This window comes from Manacus candei, unplaced genomic scaffold (genome assembly GCF_025592945.1).
Source record: "Manacus candei isolate 608988 ecotype Guabito, Panama unplaced genomic scaffold, ASM2559294v1 h1tg000045l, whole genome shotgun sequence".
Classification (NCBI taxonomy): Eukaryota; Metazoa; Chordata; class Aves; order Passeriformes; family Pipridae; genus Manacus; species Manacus candei.
The window spans coordinates 6,650,384-6,668,825 of NW_026138093.1; the positions used below are offsets into that span (position 1 = coordinate 6,650,384).

The 18,442-nt window shown below is 51.3% G+C and overlaps 2 protein-coding genes and 1 pseudogene across 2 annotated transcripts in view; 2 read left to right on the top strand and 1 right to left on the bottom strand.

Moving 5' to 3' along the window:
• Positions 1–18,442, top strand: part of LOC127474814 (zinc finger protein 208-like) — a 549,167-nt pseudogene that overhangs the window by 213,241 nt on the left and 317,484 nt on the right.
• The window catches only part of LOC127474915 (zinc finger protein 22-like), a 106,539-nt gene that overhangs the window by 2,293 nt on the left and 85,804 nt on the right, over positions 1–18,442 (bottom strand). The gene's annotated exons all lie outside the window — the stretch shown is intronic.
• On the top strand, positions 10,207–10,973 carry LOC127474917 (olfactory receptor 14J1-like). The gene has a single exon (XM_051796246.1). It carries the CDS (start codon positions 10,220–10,222, stop codon positions 10,955–10,957), a length of 738 nt encoding a protein of 245 aa, XP_051652206.1. The 5' UTR covers positions 10,207–10,219; the 3' UTR covers positions 10,958–10,973.

An 18,442-nucleotide genomic window follows, 5' to 3' on the forward strand; every position in this document is an offset into this window, starting at 1 on the left:
CCCCCAAAATCCCCTCAAAACCCCTGAAATTCCCCCCTGGACCCATCGAAACCTCCTCAAGGACCCCTCATCCCTCCCCAGCATCCTCTAAACCCTCTCAGTGACCCACAAAACCCACCTGACACTCCCCAAGCCCATTCAGGGACCCTCAATCTCCCCCAAGGGCCCTCCAAACCGTCTGGGACATCTTAAACCCCCCTAGAGACCCCAAAACTGCCTCGAAGGTCCCCGCAAAGCCTCCCAGGAACCCAAAACCTCCCAAGAGACCCCCAAAGCCCACCTGGGACACCTCAAATCTTCTCAGAAAACAAAACCCACATCAGACCCCCCAAAACCCTTCAGGGACCTTCAACCTCCCCCCCGAGTCCTTTCAGGGACCCCTCAAAACGTCCCCCGGGAACCCCCGAACCCCCCCGCTAAACCCTCTCGAGCCCTCCAGGCTTTCCACCCCCAGCCGCGCTCCCCGCAGCCCCCGAGGGGATCCCCAGACCCCGCTCTCGCCGCCCCCCCGCCAACTCACCCAGCGAAGTGCAGCGGCCGCAGGCGAGTCCTCCTCACTCCCGACCACGAGGCCAAAATGGCGCTCGCTCCGCGCGCCCTCCGCCTTTACAGACCCGCCCCGCAGCCAATCAGCGCGCGGCCACGGCCCCTGCCCGCCCCCCGCCTGCGCGGGGCATTGTGGGAGTTGTAGTCCCTGCGGCGGGGGAGGATCGGGCGTTTTGGTTTTTAGTTTTTCTGTCTTCTTTTATTTTCTCTTTTTTCTTTCTTTCTTTTCTTTCTTTTTTCTTTCTTTTTTCTTTTCTTCCCTTTTTTCTCTCTTTTCTTTTTTCTCTTTTTTCTTTTTTCTTTTTTCTCTTTTTTTTTTCTCATTTTTCCTTTTTTTCTTTCCTTTTTTTTCTCTTTTTTTCTCTTTTTTCCCTCTTTTTTATTTTTGTTTTTTCTTATTATTTCCATTTCCCTTTTTTTTTTACATTTTTTTCTATCAGTTGTACTTTCAAGGAAGATTTATACTCAGATCAAAACAATCCCCAGGTACATATCCTGCCACAACAGATAATCTGCCATTGTTCCAGGTTCCTGAGAATTTCCCAGATCACAAACACTGAGACACCAAGGGTGGAAGCCAAGCAACTTTATCCTGTCCCTCGCCACAGCCTCCAATCCACACCCAACCCTGGATTTCTGCAAAGCCGCTGGGCAGGAGCAGGAGATGGAGCTGGTGCTCGGTGGGAGGGGCAGCAACAACAAACCCGTGTCTTTGGAACAGGGGAAGGAATTTAGTGCTTGAGGGGTTACATTCCACAGGCTCCCCTGGGGATCAGCTCATGCTCGGACAGTGAGAACAGCAAGAACATTCCTAATAAAAATGCCCGAGGGAAGGGAGCGGAGGGGGAGCAGGGGCAGGAAAAGGAAGCAGAGAGATGGAAGATGGGCTGGGGCGGTCGGGGCTGGGGGAAGGCAGGCTGGACAATGCCTTGTTTGGTCCAGCAGCTGGACCAGCTCCAGGGCAGGTGTCGGGGCAGCCTCTGCCACAGGGACATGGACAAACAGACCCTACAAAAGCTCTCAGAGGGGCTGGGGGCTCTGGGCGGGGCTGCGCTCTCGCCTCAAGCCAGGATATCCCAGGGCAGTGGAACAGCAATTCCTGTCAGCTCCCAGCAAAGATTATTGGGGTTTGCACTGGGGAAATATTGACGCTCCAGCTTCTTCTTCTCTTTTTAGAACTTTGAGCTTGCAGTCGGGTAGAAGGGCTGGTGGGGGAGTGGGAAGAGACCCACTGAGGGGCACATCTCATCCCTCAGTTAGATGGAGCTAAACCCCTAATCTTGCTTAGGAATAGCTGCTGATGCTCAGTTGTCTTCTTTCCCTTCTGCTTTAGTGGGATATTACATTTCCCTGCAGTATTAGTGATAGAATGCTATGTCAGCTGGAATGTTTTGGTTCTTACAGAAAGCATCAATGGATTTTAAGGAAGGTTTTTTTACATAGGTGAGACCTCCAAAAAACCCAAAAACCCCAAAGGTAATATAAGTGCAGAATAAAGTGAACTTTGGAGTTTTCTTTTTAATTCTTGGGTAGAAAAGCCATCCCAGTTAGGGACAGCAATTTATTGCATTGCTGAAATAAAACCAACCAACCAACAAACAAACAAAGAAGTCTGACTTTGTTCTCTTTCGGATTTGTTTTTGATCATAAGAATCCTTCTAGTGAAAAGGGCTAATTTACTCTTTCTAGAGGAATGTTTTAAGTGTGATTATCACAATATCACAGATGCTGAAAAGGTCTAAAATAAGACATGGACCTTGAACGTGTTCCTGTGTTTAGGATGTGGTGCTTAACATTCAAGAAACAATAGAACTGCAACTCATTTATTAAGGTATAATCTCAAAATGTTCACTCTTGCTCTGTAAAGACATCCACAAGGATTGTAGAAAGCTTGCAGTATCCCATGAAGTACATGTGGTATTTTATCAGTGTAAATATAAGATTATACTATATATATTTTTTATATATATTATATATATATATACTTATATTATATATAAGATTTTCAAGATTTCTGCTGGCAGTACTCCATAACTAAAGTAAGTTTTCCCTTTGGTGCTGCACTAGTTTATGATTTAATTGTTACTGACATTCCACCAGTCATATTATTAGCTTCACCAAATGAAAGGGAAATAATCCTGTATTAATTAAAGAGAGCAACTGAATTCCTTCACTCATCTTATCCTTGGCTGTCTGAGACAGTGATGCACTTCAGCTTCCCTAAAGAAACTTCCACCAAAAAAGAGCTTGGGGTGATAGTGAGAGATCCAGATTGAAGGGTGTGCCTGAATTATCTTTAGGGAGGAGACCTTTTTTCGTGGGTGACAGGCAATGTGCCTGTGGCTCTCTTTTTCTTTCTGGGTTGTTTTTCCCTTTCTTTTTGTCAGAGGCTTTGGAAAAGCTGTTTTGTCAAGAGAATAATATTCATTTATAGCCATGTGAACAGTTTCTATCCTATACCAGTGAAGGCAGTCACCTAAATACCCATACCCATGCCCTTGAAAATAAAACAAGGAGAAAATATGGAGTATTTGTTTGAGACCAGATAAACTGAATGTAGTTCAGTAACATGGTAAGGCAATTGCTGTTATTGCACAGAGACATTTCTTTGTATGCTGGAACTGAGGGTAGCAGCAAAAGCTAAAATCCTTGCTCTGTGTATTTGTGAACACACTGTGGGTAAGTTCAAAGGAGCATTCAGAGATTGTGTTGTGTGAGCCTTTTTCCCTAAGATCAAAACAAGGAGTAATTATTGCTAAATGCAGCAGATGGCTTTTTCTCTTTATTCCCAATCACTGATTAAAGAAACATAACTCAGAAGTGATCTCACTCTGTGCTCCAGTGACATTAACATTAGAACAAGATTGTCACTGTCTACTGGTCTCTTGTGCTCCTCACTGGCAGGCACTTGGTGCACCCCTGGATATCCTGCTAATGAGGTAAAAAACTAACCCTTCTAAAGTTCCAGATTTTCCTCACCTGTTTGGACACAGTTGGACAAACTGGACCAAGTTAGTACTTGAAAGCCACCTGCTGGATTTAGCATTAATTACTCCTTGTTTTGATCGTAGAAGAAAAAATCTCACACAACACAATCTCTGTGGACCCAACAGAGAAAACCTCCCCAGGGTCTTGTTAGAGCACAAACCTGCAAACAGGGATGACAGGTCAGAGAATCACAGAATCATCAAGGTTGGAAGAGACCTTCCAGACCTTCTAGTCCAACTGTCAACCCAGCACCACCAGAATCACCCCTAAACCCCATCCCAAAGCGCTACATCCAGATGCCACCTGAATGTTTCCAGAGACTCCACCACCTCCCTGGGCTACTTGTTCCAATGCCTGAGCACTCTCCCAGTGGAAAAAGGGTTTTTGAATGTCTAATATGAACCTTGCCTGATGCAATTTAAGGCCATTTCCTCTCTTCCTCTCACTAAAGGCTTTGCAGAAGAGACCAACCCCCACCCCACTAAAACCTCCTTTCAGGTCATTGCAGAGAGCAATGAGGTCCCCCCTGAGCCTCCCCTTCTCCAGACTCAACCAGCCCAGTTCCCTCAGCCGTCCCTCAGCAGACATGTTTTCCAGAGCCTTCCCCAGCTCCGTTCCCTTCTCTGGACATGCTCCAGCCCCTCAAGGGCCTTTTGGCACTGAGGGCCCAGAACTGGACACAGCACTCCAGGTGGGGCCTCCCCAGTGCCCAGCACAGAGGGGCAATCAGTTCTCTGCTCCTGCTGGCCACACTCTTCTCCACAAAGGCCACCATGCCCTTGGCCTTCTTGCCCCCCTGGGCACACTCTACCTCATATCCAGCCACTGTCAAGCAGCACCCCCAAGTCCCTTCCTGCTGAGCAGCTCTCCAGCCCCTCTGCCCCCAGCCTGGAGCGTTCCAGGGGGTTGTTGGGACCCAAGGGCAGGCCCTGACACTTGGCCTTATTGATCCATCCTGTCCAGATCCCTCTGCAGAGCCTTCCTGCCCTCCAGCACATCCACACTCACACCCAGATCAGTCAGTCTCCCAAACAGGACAAAGTCTGACCACCAGCAGTCCAGGGTGTCAGTTCTGCTGCCCCCTCCTTCCTCCACCCAGAATGGAAAACTCCACCATTTTGGGGTCTCTGTGCCCGTCGGCTCCGACCACCACATCCCCCACCAGTCACAGAATCATGGAATGGTTTGGGTGGGAAGGGACCTTAAAGAGCATCTCAGTCCAACCCCCTGCCATGAGCAGGGACACCTTCCACTAGACTCAGAGCTCTGAGCCCTATCCAACCTGGTTGTGAACACTTCCAGGGATGGGGCAACCAGAACTTCTCTGAGCAACCTGTGCCAGGATCTCACTACCATCACAGTCCAGATATTCTTCCTAATATCCCATCTAACCCCTCCCTTTCTCAGTGTGAAGCCATTCCCCTTGTCCTGTCACTCCAGGCCCTTGTCCAAAGTCTCTCTCCATCTTTCTGGCTGGCTCCCTTCAGGCACTGCAAGGCCACAATTAGGTCACCCCAAAGCCTTCTCTTCTCCAGCCTGAACAATCCCAATTCTTTCAGCCTTTCCTCACAGCAGAGCTGCTCCATCCCTCTGATCCTCTTGCTGCTCCCCTCTGGACTCACTCCAACAGGTCCATGTCCTTCCTGTGCTGGAGCCCAGAGCTGGAGGCAGCTCTGCAGGGGTGACAACATTACAGCCCTGTGTGTTCCAGCAAGGACACTGTGGAACCTCCTGGAGTAAAGGGGCCATTGTGACACTGTAGGGCCTTCTGGAGCCAAAGGAACCCTAGGACACTGTGGAATCTCCTGGAATCAAGGGAGCATTGTGACAATGTAAAAACTCATGGAATTAAGAGGCCATTGTGATAACTGCAAGACCTCATGGAACCAAAGTAACCCTGGGACACTGTGGAAACTCATGGAATCAAGGGGCCATTGTGACACTTCAGGGCCTCATGAAATCAAAGGAATCCTGGGACACTGTGGAACCTCATGGAACCAAGGATTCATTGTGACATGAAAGGCCTCATGGAACCAAGGGAGCCCTGAGACATTTTGGGCCCTCATAGAATCAAGGGGCCATTGTGACACTGAGGAACCTCGGGGACTCAGAGGCCACTGTGACACTGCAGGGCCTCATGGAACCAAAGGAACCCTGAGACTTTTCAGAACCTCATGGAATCAAGGGGCCACTGTGACACTGCAGGGCTCATGGAACCAAAGGATTCCTGGGACACTGTGGAATCTCATGGAACCAAGGGGCCACTGTGATATGTGGGGCCTCCTAGAACCAAAGGAGACCTGAGACATTTTGCAAACTCATGGAATCAAGGGTCCATTGTCACACTGCAGAGCCTTACGAAGCCAAATGGACCCTGTGACTCTGTGGAACCTCATGGAATCCAGTGGCCATTCCGACACTGTAAAACCTCTTGGATACTCTCAGGTTCCCATTATTAAGAGACACTGTGGTGGTTTGGGCTAGGCCTTCCTTGGTGACCAGTTTGTAACCAAGGGTCCAGATTTACCCAGTATTCCCTATGATTTTTACGTAAGCCAGACTATAAGAAGAAAGGAGGAAAGGTGTTCGTTCTCTTTCCTTCCAGCAGCTTGGAGGTGCAGGTTCCCTGCTGTTGAGTCTGCCGTGTTGGGGAGCGAGGTCTGGTAAGGCCTTGTCGACCTTGGGAGGCGGAGGTTGCCGGTGATCGTTCTGGAGAGACTCTCGGTTGTCCCAGGGAGAGTGGTGGGATTTTTCTTTGCTAACTCTTTAGTTACTAGATCTTGGGCTACTAATTGGGATATATGTATTTTATTTTGGTTTTCTTCCCTTTCCCTTCCCTTTCCCTTGTGAAATTGTATATATATTTCAAATTGTATATAACAGTACATAAGTGTAAATATATATATATATATATATATATCACTTTAGCTGTCTCTCTCCAGTTCTGGTTTTTCTTAGTTGTCTTTTCTCCCTCTTCTCCCTGAGGTTTTGGGGGGCGGGACGGACTTCTTGTGGTAGGGTTTGGAGACTTGGCAGGGAGCCAGCTTCAAACCATATCAGACACCTCTGCCCAAATTCAGCTGCAAAGGAGACCATGTGCCAAAGTCAGCAGTCCAGCTTTGATTTAACAGTAAATATGAGGGAGAGAGAGAGAAAGAAATTGTGCAATTCTGTCCTGTGGGCTACTTCCAGACCTTCACCTCCCTTTAGGCCTTGGAATTAAAGGGCTTCCTGTTTGCCACCAGTGCTTATGTCTTGTGGTGCCTTACGGGATTTTCCTGCTTTGACAGTGTTTTGAGACAGTTCATTGTGCCCTTCAAGTCCTTCCATGTGCACACACACACCACTCTCACCAGTGTCTGGCCCTCCAAAGAACACAAGCCCTGATGATTTGTAGCTCCCACTCCAGTGGTTGGCACTTGGTCCTCCCTCCGTACCCAGAGCTCAGAGCTCCCTTGTCCCAGAAAGTTTAAAGATATTGTGCCTCATTCTGCCAAGACAACCCTTGGAAAAAAAGTGTCCCTCTGTGTTTCCTGGGATCAGAGCACTCTACTGTCATCTTCTAAAACCTTGGAGAGGTCCCAGAGATCTCCCAGGAGGGAATTTGGGGCCTCAGGCACATGACCCGTATATAGAGGCTGAGGACTCAGGGGTCAGGGGTGTGAAGATTGAGGACAGTAGAGGAGTAGCCTGAGAGGTCTGGAAGGGGGTTGTCAGAGCTGGTGGAGCTTTTCTTCCTGTCAGAAAACAGCCTAAGAAAGAACTAGTGCCACCAAGGGCAGCTGGGGTGGCCTAGACTGGTGACAAGAAGTCAGAAATTTCCCTCTGAGGTCAGTGTTGTGGTGCAATATGTCACAAAGGAGGAGTCTGGATGAGCCCAAGGCTTTGTGTGTGCAGGAAGAGCCAGGGAGGACGCAGAGATGTCAGTGCAGGAAGGTGCCAGCCAGGTGGGGCAGCCGGGGGGATGACGACAGCCTGCAGGGAAAGGGGCAGGGCATGGACACCGTAGGACAGCCTGGGCTGGAGAGGAGACAGGGAGGGGGAGAAGCTGAAAGGCCCTGACAGAGCCACCTTCTGCAGGCCTTTGGCCATGGCTGCTGTCTGTGCCCCTGATGCCAGGATGAGGGGAGTGGCCCTTGCAGCCCTGGGGCCTCATGGCCTCCTTGTCCCTGCTCAGTAGCCTGGCAGGTGCCACCCCATGGTCCTGCCCTTGGCATTGCACATCCCACATCCCAGTGCCCCAGGAAGAGCCCTGAGGAATGAGGCAGGGACAGCATCTGCCTTCTCAGGGGCTGGGGGTCAGGGCTTGGCCCGTTTGATTAAGAAAACAAGTCAAGGTTTATTTAGCATCAGAGACACCTTTCCCTTGCTTGTCCATCCTTGTCATCACTGTCTGCACTTTTCTGCTCTAACTGGAATCTGGGGACACTTTCTCAGTTGTGTCCCTCAGTGAGACTCATTAGCACTACAAGAAACTTCAGTGTTTCAATCTCACTTTGACTTCTTGAGAAGTTGTTTGAACTTCCTCTCAGGGACTGAGTCTCATGTAAACAACATCAAACCCCCAGAGGGTCATGAAATGCCTGGGGCTGTTGCTGTGCTGCTGAGCTGGGCCAGGTTCCTGGCACACAGGGAGCTCCTGGCAAGCAAGAAGAGCTTCAAAGAGACAGCTCTGCTGGTGAGCAGCTCCTCTGCACAACCCAGCAGGGCTGAGGGCACTGCCTGCAGCACCTAGGGCACAGGAGAGAAGGGACAGAGACGAGAGGCAGCCTGGGCTGGGAGGTGACTGAGCTCTCACTACAGGAGAAACATTCCCAGGATTTGAAAGAAGAATTCTCTGGCTGTAGCAAAGTTCAACTTGCCTTCCTGGAGGCATCTCCTAAAGCTGCCACATCCCACAGCTTCCAGGATCTTTCAGCAGGACTCTCCTAGTTGCTGCACTGCAGGGGAAGTGGCCACATGGCAGAGCAGGGCAGGAGCTGCAGGCAGCAAGGGCAGAGAGGAGAAGGGAGCAGGAGGTTCAAGGGATCCTGGGGTGGGAGGACAGGGCAGAGCTGCTCAGGGCAGGAACCTTGCCAGCCCTTTGCCATGGTCAGGCTGTGGCTGCAGAGCAGTGCAGGTGAGTTCCTGCAAGTGCCTCTGCCAGCTGCCAAATGGCAGCAGTGGCAGGAGCTGTCAGGATGGCTCTGCTGGATTTGCTGGGGTGCAGCAGGAGAAGCTGCTGCAGAGCAGGACTTGCTGCTGCCCCATCAGAGGCCCAGGGCCAGAAGGTTCCCTGTGGCAGGGCTGGCTGTGGGGTGGGAAGGTGGGGGTGCAGCCAGGGGTGCCCAGGGCTGTGGGGCAGAGCAAGGTCCTGCCCCCAGGGCTCTGTGTGCTGGGGCAGGGACTCTGCTGCCTGCCAGGGTCAGCTCTCAGCCTGGCCAAGGAGCTGCCACGGGGCTGGGGGAGAAGGGCTGTGAGGAAGGAACAACTCCTGGGAGGGCAGAGCAGGGCAGAGTCCTTCTGATCTCCACAGTGTGCTGCAGGGATGGGGGCTGGTCAGAGCTCCAGATCAAAGCAGGAAATTTCCCAGAAGGTATTTGCAAGAGGCACAGACAGACAGGGGATACCCTAAAGAGAATGAACCAGTTCTTTCAGTGTTATACTCTGGGTTGTCTGGGTGCTGACTGCAACAGAGAAATCAATCTCTGAGCATAGGAGGAATCAGTTGAACTTGAACTCTGTTAGATTAGAGAGGATTGAACCCAAGAGTGTCAGATATCAAAACTGTCATACAGAAAGCACCAGTGTCACTTTTCCAGCCTCCTCAGTGTTGCTCTAACATTGCCATCAGAGCCTGCCCAGACAGAGATGCCCCTGGGCAGTGCCCTGTGCTGCTGGGAGGGCTCTGCAGGGCAGAGCTGAGCCCCCAGGGCTGGGATGGGCTCTGGCAGCACTGGCAGGGCCTGGCCCTGGGCCCAGGGAAGCAGCTGCTGGCAGGGACAGCTCCAGGCAGCAGAGCCCTGGGCAGGGAGTGGGGGGCAAGAGCCCCCAAGGCCTGGGGGAGGGGGTGTTCAGGTAGCTCTGGGGGCCCTTCCCTGCAGCTCTGCTGGGCACTGTGTGCTGGGCCATAGAAATGAGGATTCCTGCAGTGGAAAAGAATCTTCCCGAGGTGTGATGGTAAAAATAGAAAACACAGGTACAATTATTCTAACTACAGACTAAGCTTCTGCTCTGCAGCCCCAGCTCTTCTGAGTCATGGGTGTAGAGATGGAACTTTTGTATTCAAGGTCTCTTACATCTGACATTTCCTCCTGGAACAGAGCAAAACTGACTCCTTGGCAGTGCATTTGGTGACATTTGACACATTGATTTCTTTTAGAAATGGAGTTGCTTTTTCACAGAGGTCTGTCTGAACCGTTCCCTGTCCTTTCCTTTTTTGAACAGACCCTGTGCTAAGAAGCAGCAAATGTCCAACAGCAGCTCCATGGCCCAGTTCCTCCTCCTGGCATTCGCAGACAGGCGGGAGCTGCAGCTCCTGCACTTCTGGCTCTTCCTGGCCATCTCCCTGGCTGCCCTCCTGGCCAACGGCCTCATCCTCAGCGCCGTAGCCTGTGACCACCACCTGCACACCCCCATGGGCTTCTTCCTGCTCAACCTCTCCCTCACAGACGTGGGCTGCATCTGCACCACTGTCCCCAAAGCCATGCACAATTCCCTCTGGGACACCACAACCATCTCCTACATGGGATGTGCTGCACAGCTCTTTTTCTTTTTCTTCTTCATCTTAGCAGAGTTTTATCTCCTCACCATCATGTGCTATGACCGCTACGTTGCCATCTGCAAACCCCTGCACTACGGGACCCTCCTGGGCAGCAGAGCTTGTGCCCACATGGCAGCAGCTGCCTGGACTGCTGGCTTTCTCAATGCTCTGCTGCACACAGCCAGTACATTTTCCCTGCCCCTGTGCCAGGGCAATGCCCTGGGCCAGTTCTTCTGTGAAATCCCACATGTCCTCAAGCTCTCCTGCTCACACTCAGGCTACCTCAGGGAACTTGGGCTTATTGGGGTTACTGCCAGTTTATCATTTAGTTGTTTTGTTTTCATTGTGTTCTCCTATGTGCAGATCTTCAGGGCTGTGCTGAGGATCCCCTCTGAGCAGGGACGGCACAAAGCCTTTTCCACGTGCCTCCCTCACTTGACCGTGGTCTCCCTGTTTATCAGCACTGCCACATTTGCCTACCTGAAGCCCCCCTCCATCTCCTCCCCATCCCTTGACCTGGTGGTGTCAGTTCTGTACTCGGTGGTGCCTCCAGCACTGAACCCCCTCATCTACAGCCTCAGGAACCAGGAGCTCAGGGATGCCCTGAGGAAAATGATGACTACATGTTTTTTGAGAAGCAATAAACTGCATCTTTTCTTCTGCAGAACACTCATTGTATAACTCATTTTGGGCCCAGCCTGCCTTCTAAAGCTTTTAATAGGGGGGGGTGGTGGTGGGGATTTTCCGGTTTTTTTACTTCTGTTGATGTCATTAACACTGAAATTTTATTCGTCATCCCATACAGAATTCACTGTCTATCTCTTTTTTCTTTTTGACCCACAAAATATACAAATCAGGAATCATGCTTTGTGTGCATTTAAACAAAATAAAAGTTTGTGCAGCAAGGTATTTGTCAAACATCCTCCCTGTGATAGTTTGTGCATGAGGAATCACAATCTCTGAGTGTAAGAAAGGACACAAATTCTTTTTTCCAGATTCTTCCTCAAGACCTCCCCTGAAGCTGGAAGGCATTTCCACATTTGCAGATGTAGAGAGGAAAAGAGTCCCAGCACTGCCAGGGAGCACCAGCACTGGGTCTGTTCAGAGCTGCTCTCTTTGCACTCCCACCCTCTCCTTTCCTGTCCTGTTCTTTGTTTCTAAGAGCCCCTGCAGTGCCACAATGGCCTCCTGATTCCATGCAGTGGATTCTGCAGTGTCACAGTGGCCCCTTAATTTCAGGAGGTTGCCCACTGTCTCTGGGTTCTTTTGGCTCCATGGGGCCTCTTGATTCCATGGTTTTGGCCCCGTAATTCCATGAGATTCTGCAGTTTCACAGTGGCTCCTTGAGTCCATGAGGTTGCACAGCATCATCACAAAGCTGAGCCCATCCTGATGAAAGTTCTGAAGAGGTTAGGGGGAACTGGGACAAAATGGAGAAGATAACTGAGGAAGGAAAGAGGGGCTTGGTCAACAGAGAGGAAAGATTTTGATGAGGTAAAAACCAGGTTCAGGGAATGCTGAGGGTGCTGAAACACTGACTGTGCAAACACTCCTGATGGACATTTATGTACTTTGTAACCTCAAGCCCCAACACTCCCCAAAAGTGCTGCCCCTCCCATTGAGAGGAATCCAATGCCCTAACTCCAAGCCAGAAAAAGCCCAAACCCAGAACTCCAGACTCTTATTTGTCCTCTTATTTGTCCTCTAATGCCCACCCCAACCCCAAACCTGTATTACCAGTATGAAAAATCAAGTTTTAATCCTAACCCAGCCCAAAACCCTCTTCCCCTAATCATGAACCAGACACTGCCAGCAGAACAACAAACCTCCCAATGTTCTGCCTAATCCCCACCCTGAGCTCTAAACCCCAAGCCCTGACCATTCAGCACCCCCACAGCCCTTGGGAGCAGGGCAAGGACCTGCAGGGCCCAGAGCAGGCCCAGGGAGTTGGCAGAGGAATGGGAGGTGACCTGGATCTGCTCAGCTCTGCAGTGACCCCCAGGAGAAGGGCCTGGGCTCTGGGAGGGATGTCCTGTGGCACAGGGGCTCAGGATCCAAGTTCAGAAGGCCAAGTGCACATGGCAACAGCCAGAGCTGGTGCAGAGACATCAGGGAGGGTCTAGAAATGCTGCTGGGAGGGGGTGGGAAAGCAGGAGGGGTGTGTGCAGCCTGCAAGGTCAGAGCAGCAGCAGGGCCAGGCCAGGACAGCCTGCAGGAGAGATGGCCAAGGGCTCTGGCAGGGCTGCAAGGCCCAAAGGCACCCAGGCCTTTGTCCCCTTGCCTCTGGCAGCTGCCTCTGCCACTCAGGCCACCACAAGCAACTTGCCTGGCAGGTTCTGCACTTGGGTTCTGCCTCGCCCCTCCCTCAGGAGCCTGGCAGGGGTTGCCCAGTTTTGGGCCTTTGTTGTTCCTCCCCCTCCCATCCCAGTGCCCCCCAAACAGCCCTGAGCCAGCCGGGAGGGACAGGATCTGCTGGGCCAGGGCCTGGGGCTCAGGCCTTGGCCTTTGTGCTCCACAAAACCAAGGCAGGCTTTGCTCAGCATTGCAGGGGCCTGCCCAGAGCCTTTGTCTGCCTGCACTCCTGGCCTCCAAGGAGCTGCTCCAAGGAGTCCCTGGGGAGGCTTTGGCAGTGCCTGCCCTCAGTGGGGCCCAGCAATGCTTCAAGGCACTTGCAGTTTGGCTTCTGACTTCTTCAGCAGCTGCTTCAATCTTCTCTCAGTACCTCAGGATCATGGGCTGGGCTGCAAACACACTGTGGGGCTCATTAAATTCCAGAAATCCCTCAGGATCTCTTTGTCTTCCTTTAATTGTCTTCAAGGCAATTTCAAAACAATTCTTCAAAGTTTGTATTTTTTTTCTTTTAATTCAGTTATGGATATATTTTAGTTCAGAGAAGAGGTGATAGAGGTGTTCTCCAAGTGATCTTGATGCTGAGTGTCTCCTCAGGAGATCCACACTGACCCTGGATGATCAACCTTGCTCCTCACCCCCAACCTCACCAGTTCTGACATGGCCCACCTTGGACTGACAGCTGATGCAACTCCAAACACACCGTAGGGCCCATTAAAACACTGAAAAACAAATTATTTCCCTTCCTTTAATTGTCTTCATGTCTTCAAGACTTCTACAGCTAATTAGAGTTGTTTTGTAGTTTAGCTAAAGCGGAAAATTTTAAAGTGGATGTCACGAAAAATATATATTTTTTTATGAAAGGGAATGATTTACACAGAGCCTTGGGATGCAAGAGGGTCAGGGCGGAAAGGATTTGGATCCAAAGACAAGGGGGCAAAAGAGATTAGTAGCATTTAATTATTCACCAATTGAACAATTATCAAGTGATTCAATAGCACTTGCTACAATTTTAACAGTGACTGAATTATAGATTCACAATCACAACATTCACACCACAGTCAATTCACACCCACACCCAGGCAGAGATGTGTGGACACATCAAGAGCTGGATGTGGAAAGGTCCCTCTCCCAAATTCTCCTTGTTGTCAGGGAAACACTACCACAAATCCCTTTGTGTTTGCCAACAGACAAGGGTCACAGCTGGAGGAGTGTTTGTTGAGGGGGATCAGAATTGTCCTGGACATCAGGGACGGTCTTTGGAGTGTTGCAAACTGGAGGGTTCCCGAGCTGGGAGAGGCTGCCAGAGGTGTCCCACTGAGAGGGAGGTGCTGGGGAGCTGCCAGGGCCTCCCTCAGCACCTCTGGTTGTGGGCTCCCAAGGGGACTGGCTTTAGTGATCTGCTGAATTTCCATCCTGGTGTCAGGAATGACTGGAGTTTCCAAACTATTTGGGAATTGTATCCAAACTGTTCCATTAGGGCTGTGATTCAGGCAGGGAATATTCCAAGGCTTTCATGGGATGACTGATTATCCTGTGTTCCCCAAATATTCCACTCCAGATTGTTCCCACCTTTATGATCCAGGAGCAGCTGGTCCAGTCCAGAGACACTTTCCCACAACCCCTGGTAGTCCAGGGACACTTCACCACACCCTGGTCCAGTCCAGGGGCTCTTCATTGCTCAGCTGGTTTGGTCAAGGCTTGTCAGGAGTTCCTGAGATCATACCTATAAGAAGGATGGGGACAGACTTAGTTGTAATAAAACAAGTAATAATGGTTTTCAACTAAAAAACAGCAGATTTGAACCAGATATAAGGAAGAATATTTTTACACTGAGTGTGGTGAAACACTGGCATGGGTCACCCAGAGAGGTCATAGATGCTGCACCCTTGGAAACATTCAAGGCCAGGTTAGAAAGGGCTGTGAGCAACCCGATCTAGTTGAATGTGTCCCTGTTCATTGCAGGGGGGTTGGACTAGGTGACCTATAAAGGTCCCATTTGACTCAAACTATTTAGGATTCTATAGTTCTTTCCTACAGAGCCAAGGCTGACTAGGATCCCACAGGTTTCAGACCCAGCTGAGCATCCCCCTTGATGGCCCATCTGACAGCTCTGCTAAAAAGCTGCTGCAAAGAACCTCCAGACGTAAAGGAGCTTTTGTGCTGGGCTGAGCTGTGGCTCTCAGGGCTGGGGGTTGGCTTTTGGCTGCCAGGTGCCCACCAAGGCTCCTCCTCACTCCTTCTCCTTCTCCACTCCCCTTGGTGCCTTCAGGGTTGTTTCTCCCCCATTTCTCTCTCTCCTCTCTGGGTTACAGCACCCTGGATTTTATCCTTTCTCCAAAGGGTTATCACAGAGGTGCCTCTGGAATTGCTTTTTGCTCAGCTTTGGGCACTGGCTGGTCCATTTTGGAGCCACCTGAAACTGGCTCTCTCTGACACAGAGTCAACTCCTGATCTCCTCTTCCCTAAGGGAAACCTGCAGCCCCCTCCCTGCTACCAAACCTGATCCACAGGGTCAGTCAAGTGCCCAGGAATAGAGAAGGTCATTGAGCCCATTATTCCTCAGGCTGGTTAAACAAGACTTTGTCCTCTTCCTGTCCCTGACTGCAGGTTCTTTCTGTCAGAGCAGAGCTGTGCTGGACCTCAGCCGTGCTTTGCTCCAGAGCCTGCTGGGGTGGGGGCAGATGGCAATGGGAGAGTTGGGTTGGACTGGATGATCCTTGTGGGTCCCTTCCAGCTCAGCACATTCTGTCATTCTGTGTTTGTTTCACTTTGGTTTGGTTGGGTCTTTTTCCCCCCTTTTGATTTTCCTTTCCTCTGACCCATGAGTTTTTTCTTCATTGTCTTGGGCCTTGCTGGGCACCTGATGGCAGGACAAGTTTATCCAACTCAGTCATCTTGACCACATTTTTTGTACAAGTCACCATTAACTGGACGAGGTTTCTCACAGACTCGCTGCAACTTGGCATCATCCACAAAGGAGTGGAAAGTGCATTTCATCCCATCACCCAGAGACATAATAAAGGTGTTCCATAGGAATGGTCAAGGGCTGGTCCCTAATGGATGTCACCTGGGAGTTGCTGCCAAGAGCAATTTGTACCATGACTTTTGACCCTCATCAGTCATTCAGCTTCCCACTCACCACATGTTTCACTTGTCCAGTCCAGCTGTCACCAGTCTGGCTCTAAGAGACCCCAGCAGACCATGTCAAAGGGCTTGCTGAAGTCTGGGCACACAACATCCCCTTCTATTCCCTCCCACAGGGGTTCTACAATTCCTGCCTTGTCCTTCGAACACCTGGCAATGGCTGCAGGAGGACTTGCCCTATCCTCTTCCCTGCTGAGCCTGAGCAGTCTGGAACTCTGCCAACCCTCCTTGCTGCCCTGTTTGCAGACTGGTTCCATGTCTGCCTTTGCCAAGGCCCCAGGAAGCTCTGGGCTGGCTCTGGCCTTTCCAAGTGTTTGGGAGAGGTCTCCCAGTGACACTGCCCAGCCTTCTCAATATCCCTGACACCAAAACCTTTTCAATATCCCACAGTTCCAGTTTAGTGTAGAGGACACAACACATATTCTCATGGTTCTGCAGGAGAAAATTAGAAGTGATTTCATTATAAAGGTCAACTGGTGGAGCAGCCCAGTCTGGTCTGGCCCCACAGCAGTGCCCTGCCCAGGGTGCTGCAGAGCTCTGGGCACTCCCCTCACAACCCCAGCCCCTCTGAAGGGCACAGCAGCTCCTGGGGCACAGAGAGGAGTCTCAGCATCCCCATCGGCTCAGGGGCTGGACACTCAGCATGGCAGGAGGAAATGGAGGTCAGGGAAACTGCAGGTGCCCTGGTGTCACCTCCAGGAGATGCCCAGCACAGCCTGACTGTGCCCCTCAGTGCCAGCCCCTCTGCCCAGCCCAGCCCAGAGTCCTGGCCCAGGGACAGAGCAGCCTGTCCCCAGGGGGGGCTGCAGAAAGAGGTTTCTCTGTGTCAGGGATTCCTCTCTGCAGGCCCAGAAATGCTGCCTTGCTCTTCTGCAGGGACATCCCTTTGCCCAGGTCAGTGTGTCCAGGCTGCCTTGGCCAGTTGCAGATCCCAGCCTGGGATCCCTGCAGGGCCCTGAGCTGGAGGTGCTGCTCTGCACAGGGAGGGGCTGTGGCACCCTGGGCTGAGCCTGCACTGGCCATGCTGGTCAGGGTGGGGAGCAGACCCAGCAGGATGGGGATCACTCCTCTCCACCCTCTGCCATAGTCCTGGAAGGCTCAGTAGGCAAGAACAAGGCTGGGCAGGACCATGGGCTGTTTCCAATGGCACAAAGGGCAGGGCAGGGCTCCACTCCATGCAGCCTGTGGGCTGGAGAGTTCTTCAGGACACCCTCCTGGAAAGCCCACCCCTGGCTCTGGTACAGCCCTCCCTGAACTGGGGAGGCACAAGGGGAGTTCACTGCAGGTGAGACGAGTCACTGGCCAGAGCCCTTTCTCTGTTCCTGCTGCATCCCCTGGGGTTGCAGAACTCTCCTTTACCAGTTCACAGGCAGATTTAGGACTTGATTTCTGGTGACTCCACCCTGGGCAGGATTCTGCTCCAGGGCTCCATTCCCTGCTGACTGGATGGGACGGGCTGTCCCTGCAGATCCTCTGTGCTCTCCTGCACTTCCTGAGTTCCTACAGACAAGTCCTCACCTGCCATCAGAGCCCTCACAAGCTGCAGAGCCCCAGGCAGGGGACTTGGAGACCATTTGCCACTGGCCACCAGCACAGAACATCTGACCCAACCCTCAGTGCCTCAAGTACCCCAGTGAGTCACTTCTCTCACTGCAGGGACTGAATGGGGAAACAAGCACAGCAATGAGACTTTGGAGAGTCTATTCCTTGGCCTTGTTCTTTACACCAACCTTTCAAAAAGAACAGTCTTCAGGAACTGCCCAGGGGGATCCCCTTCAATGATGGAAATGATGTCAAGGAGCCCAGCTCTGTCCCAGCAGTGCCCAGGGTCTGTCCCTGCCCATGGTCACAGGACTGACACCCAGCAGGGACTGAGCTGCCAGAGCACTCAGGCCTTGGGCAAGGAGCAGAAAGGAGAGGCAGGCAGTGGAAAAAGAACATCTCTGAAAAGCCCAAGAGTTGCTGCTCCCTGACAGGAGTCCTCTACCAGGACTCTTTACCCCTTCTCCTCTGCACACAGGCACTGAGCTCCAGCTTCAGGGAAGTTGTTGGAGGGAGAATCTGGAAAAATAAATTGAAGTCCTTTATTACACTCAGAGATTGTGATTCCTCATGTACAGAATAACAAAGGCAGGATGTTTGACAAAGAAGTGGCTGCAGAAACTTTTACTTTGTTTAAATGCACACAGAGAATGATCCCTCATTTAAACAATTGTGGGTCAAAACAAAGAGAGAGTGAATTAGGTATGAGATGGAGAATAAATTTCTGTGTTAACAACATTAAAAGAGGAAAAAATGTAGGAAACGGCCCCCCCCACCACTCTCAAAAGCTTTAGAAAGCAGGCTGGGCCAGTAAATGGTTACACAATGACTGTTGTGCAGAAGAAAACAGGCAGGTTATTGCTCTTGAAAAGCATCTAGTCATCATTTTCCTCAGGGCATCCTTGAGCTCCTGGTTCCTGAGGCTGTAGATGAGGGGGTTCAGAGTTGGAGGTAATACTGAGTACAGAACTGCAACCACCAGGTCCAGGGATGGGGAGGAGATGGAGGGGGGCTTCAGGTCGGAAAATATGGCAGTGCTGACAAACAGGGAGAGCACGGCCAGGTGAGGGAGGCACGTGGAAAAGGTTTTGTGCCGTCCCTGCTGAGAGGGGATCCTCAGCACAGCCC

What these genes read in the sequence shown, in the direction of transcription:
- LOC127474917 (XM_051796246.1), top strand. Translation starts at nt 10,220, where the DNA reads ATGCACAATTCCCTCTGGGACACCACAACCATCTCCTACATGGGATGT.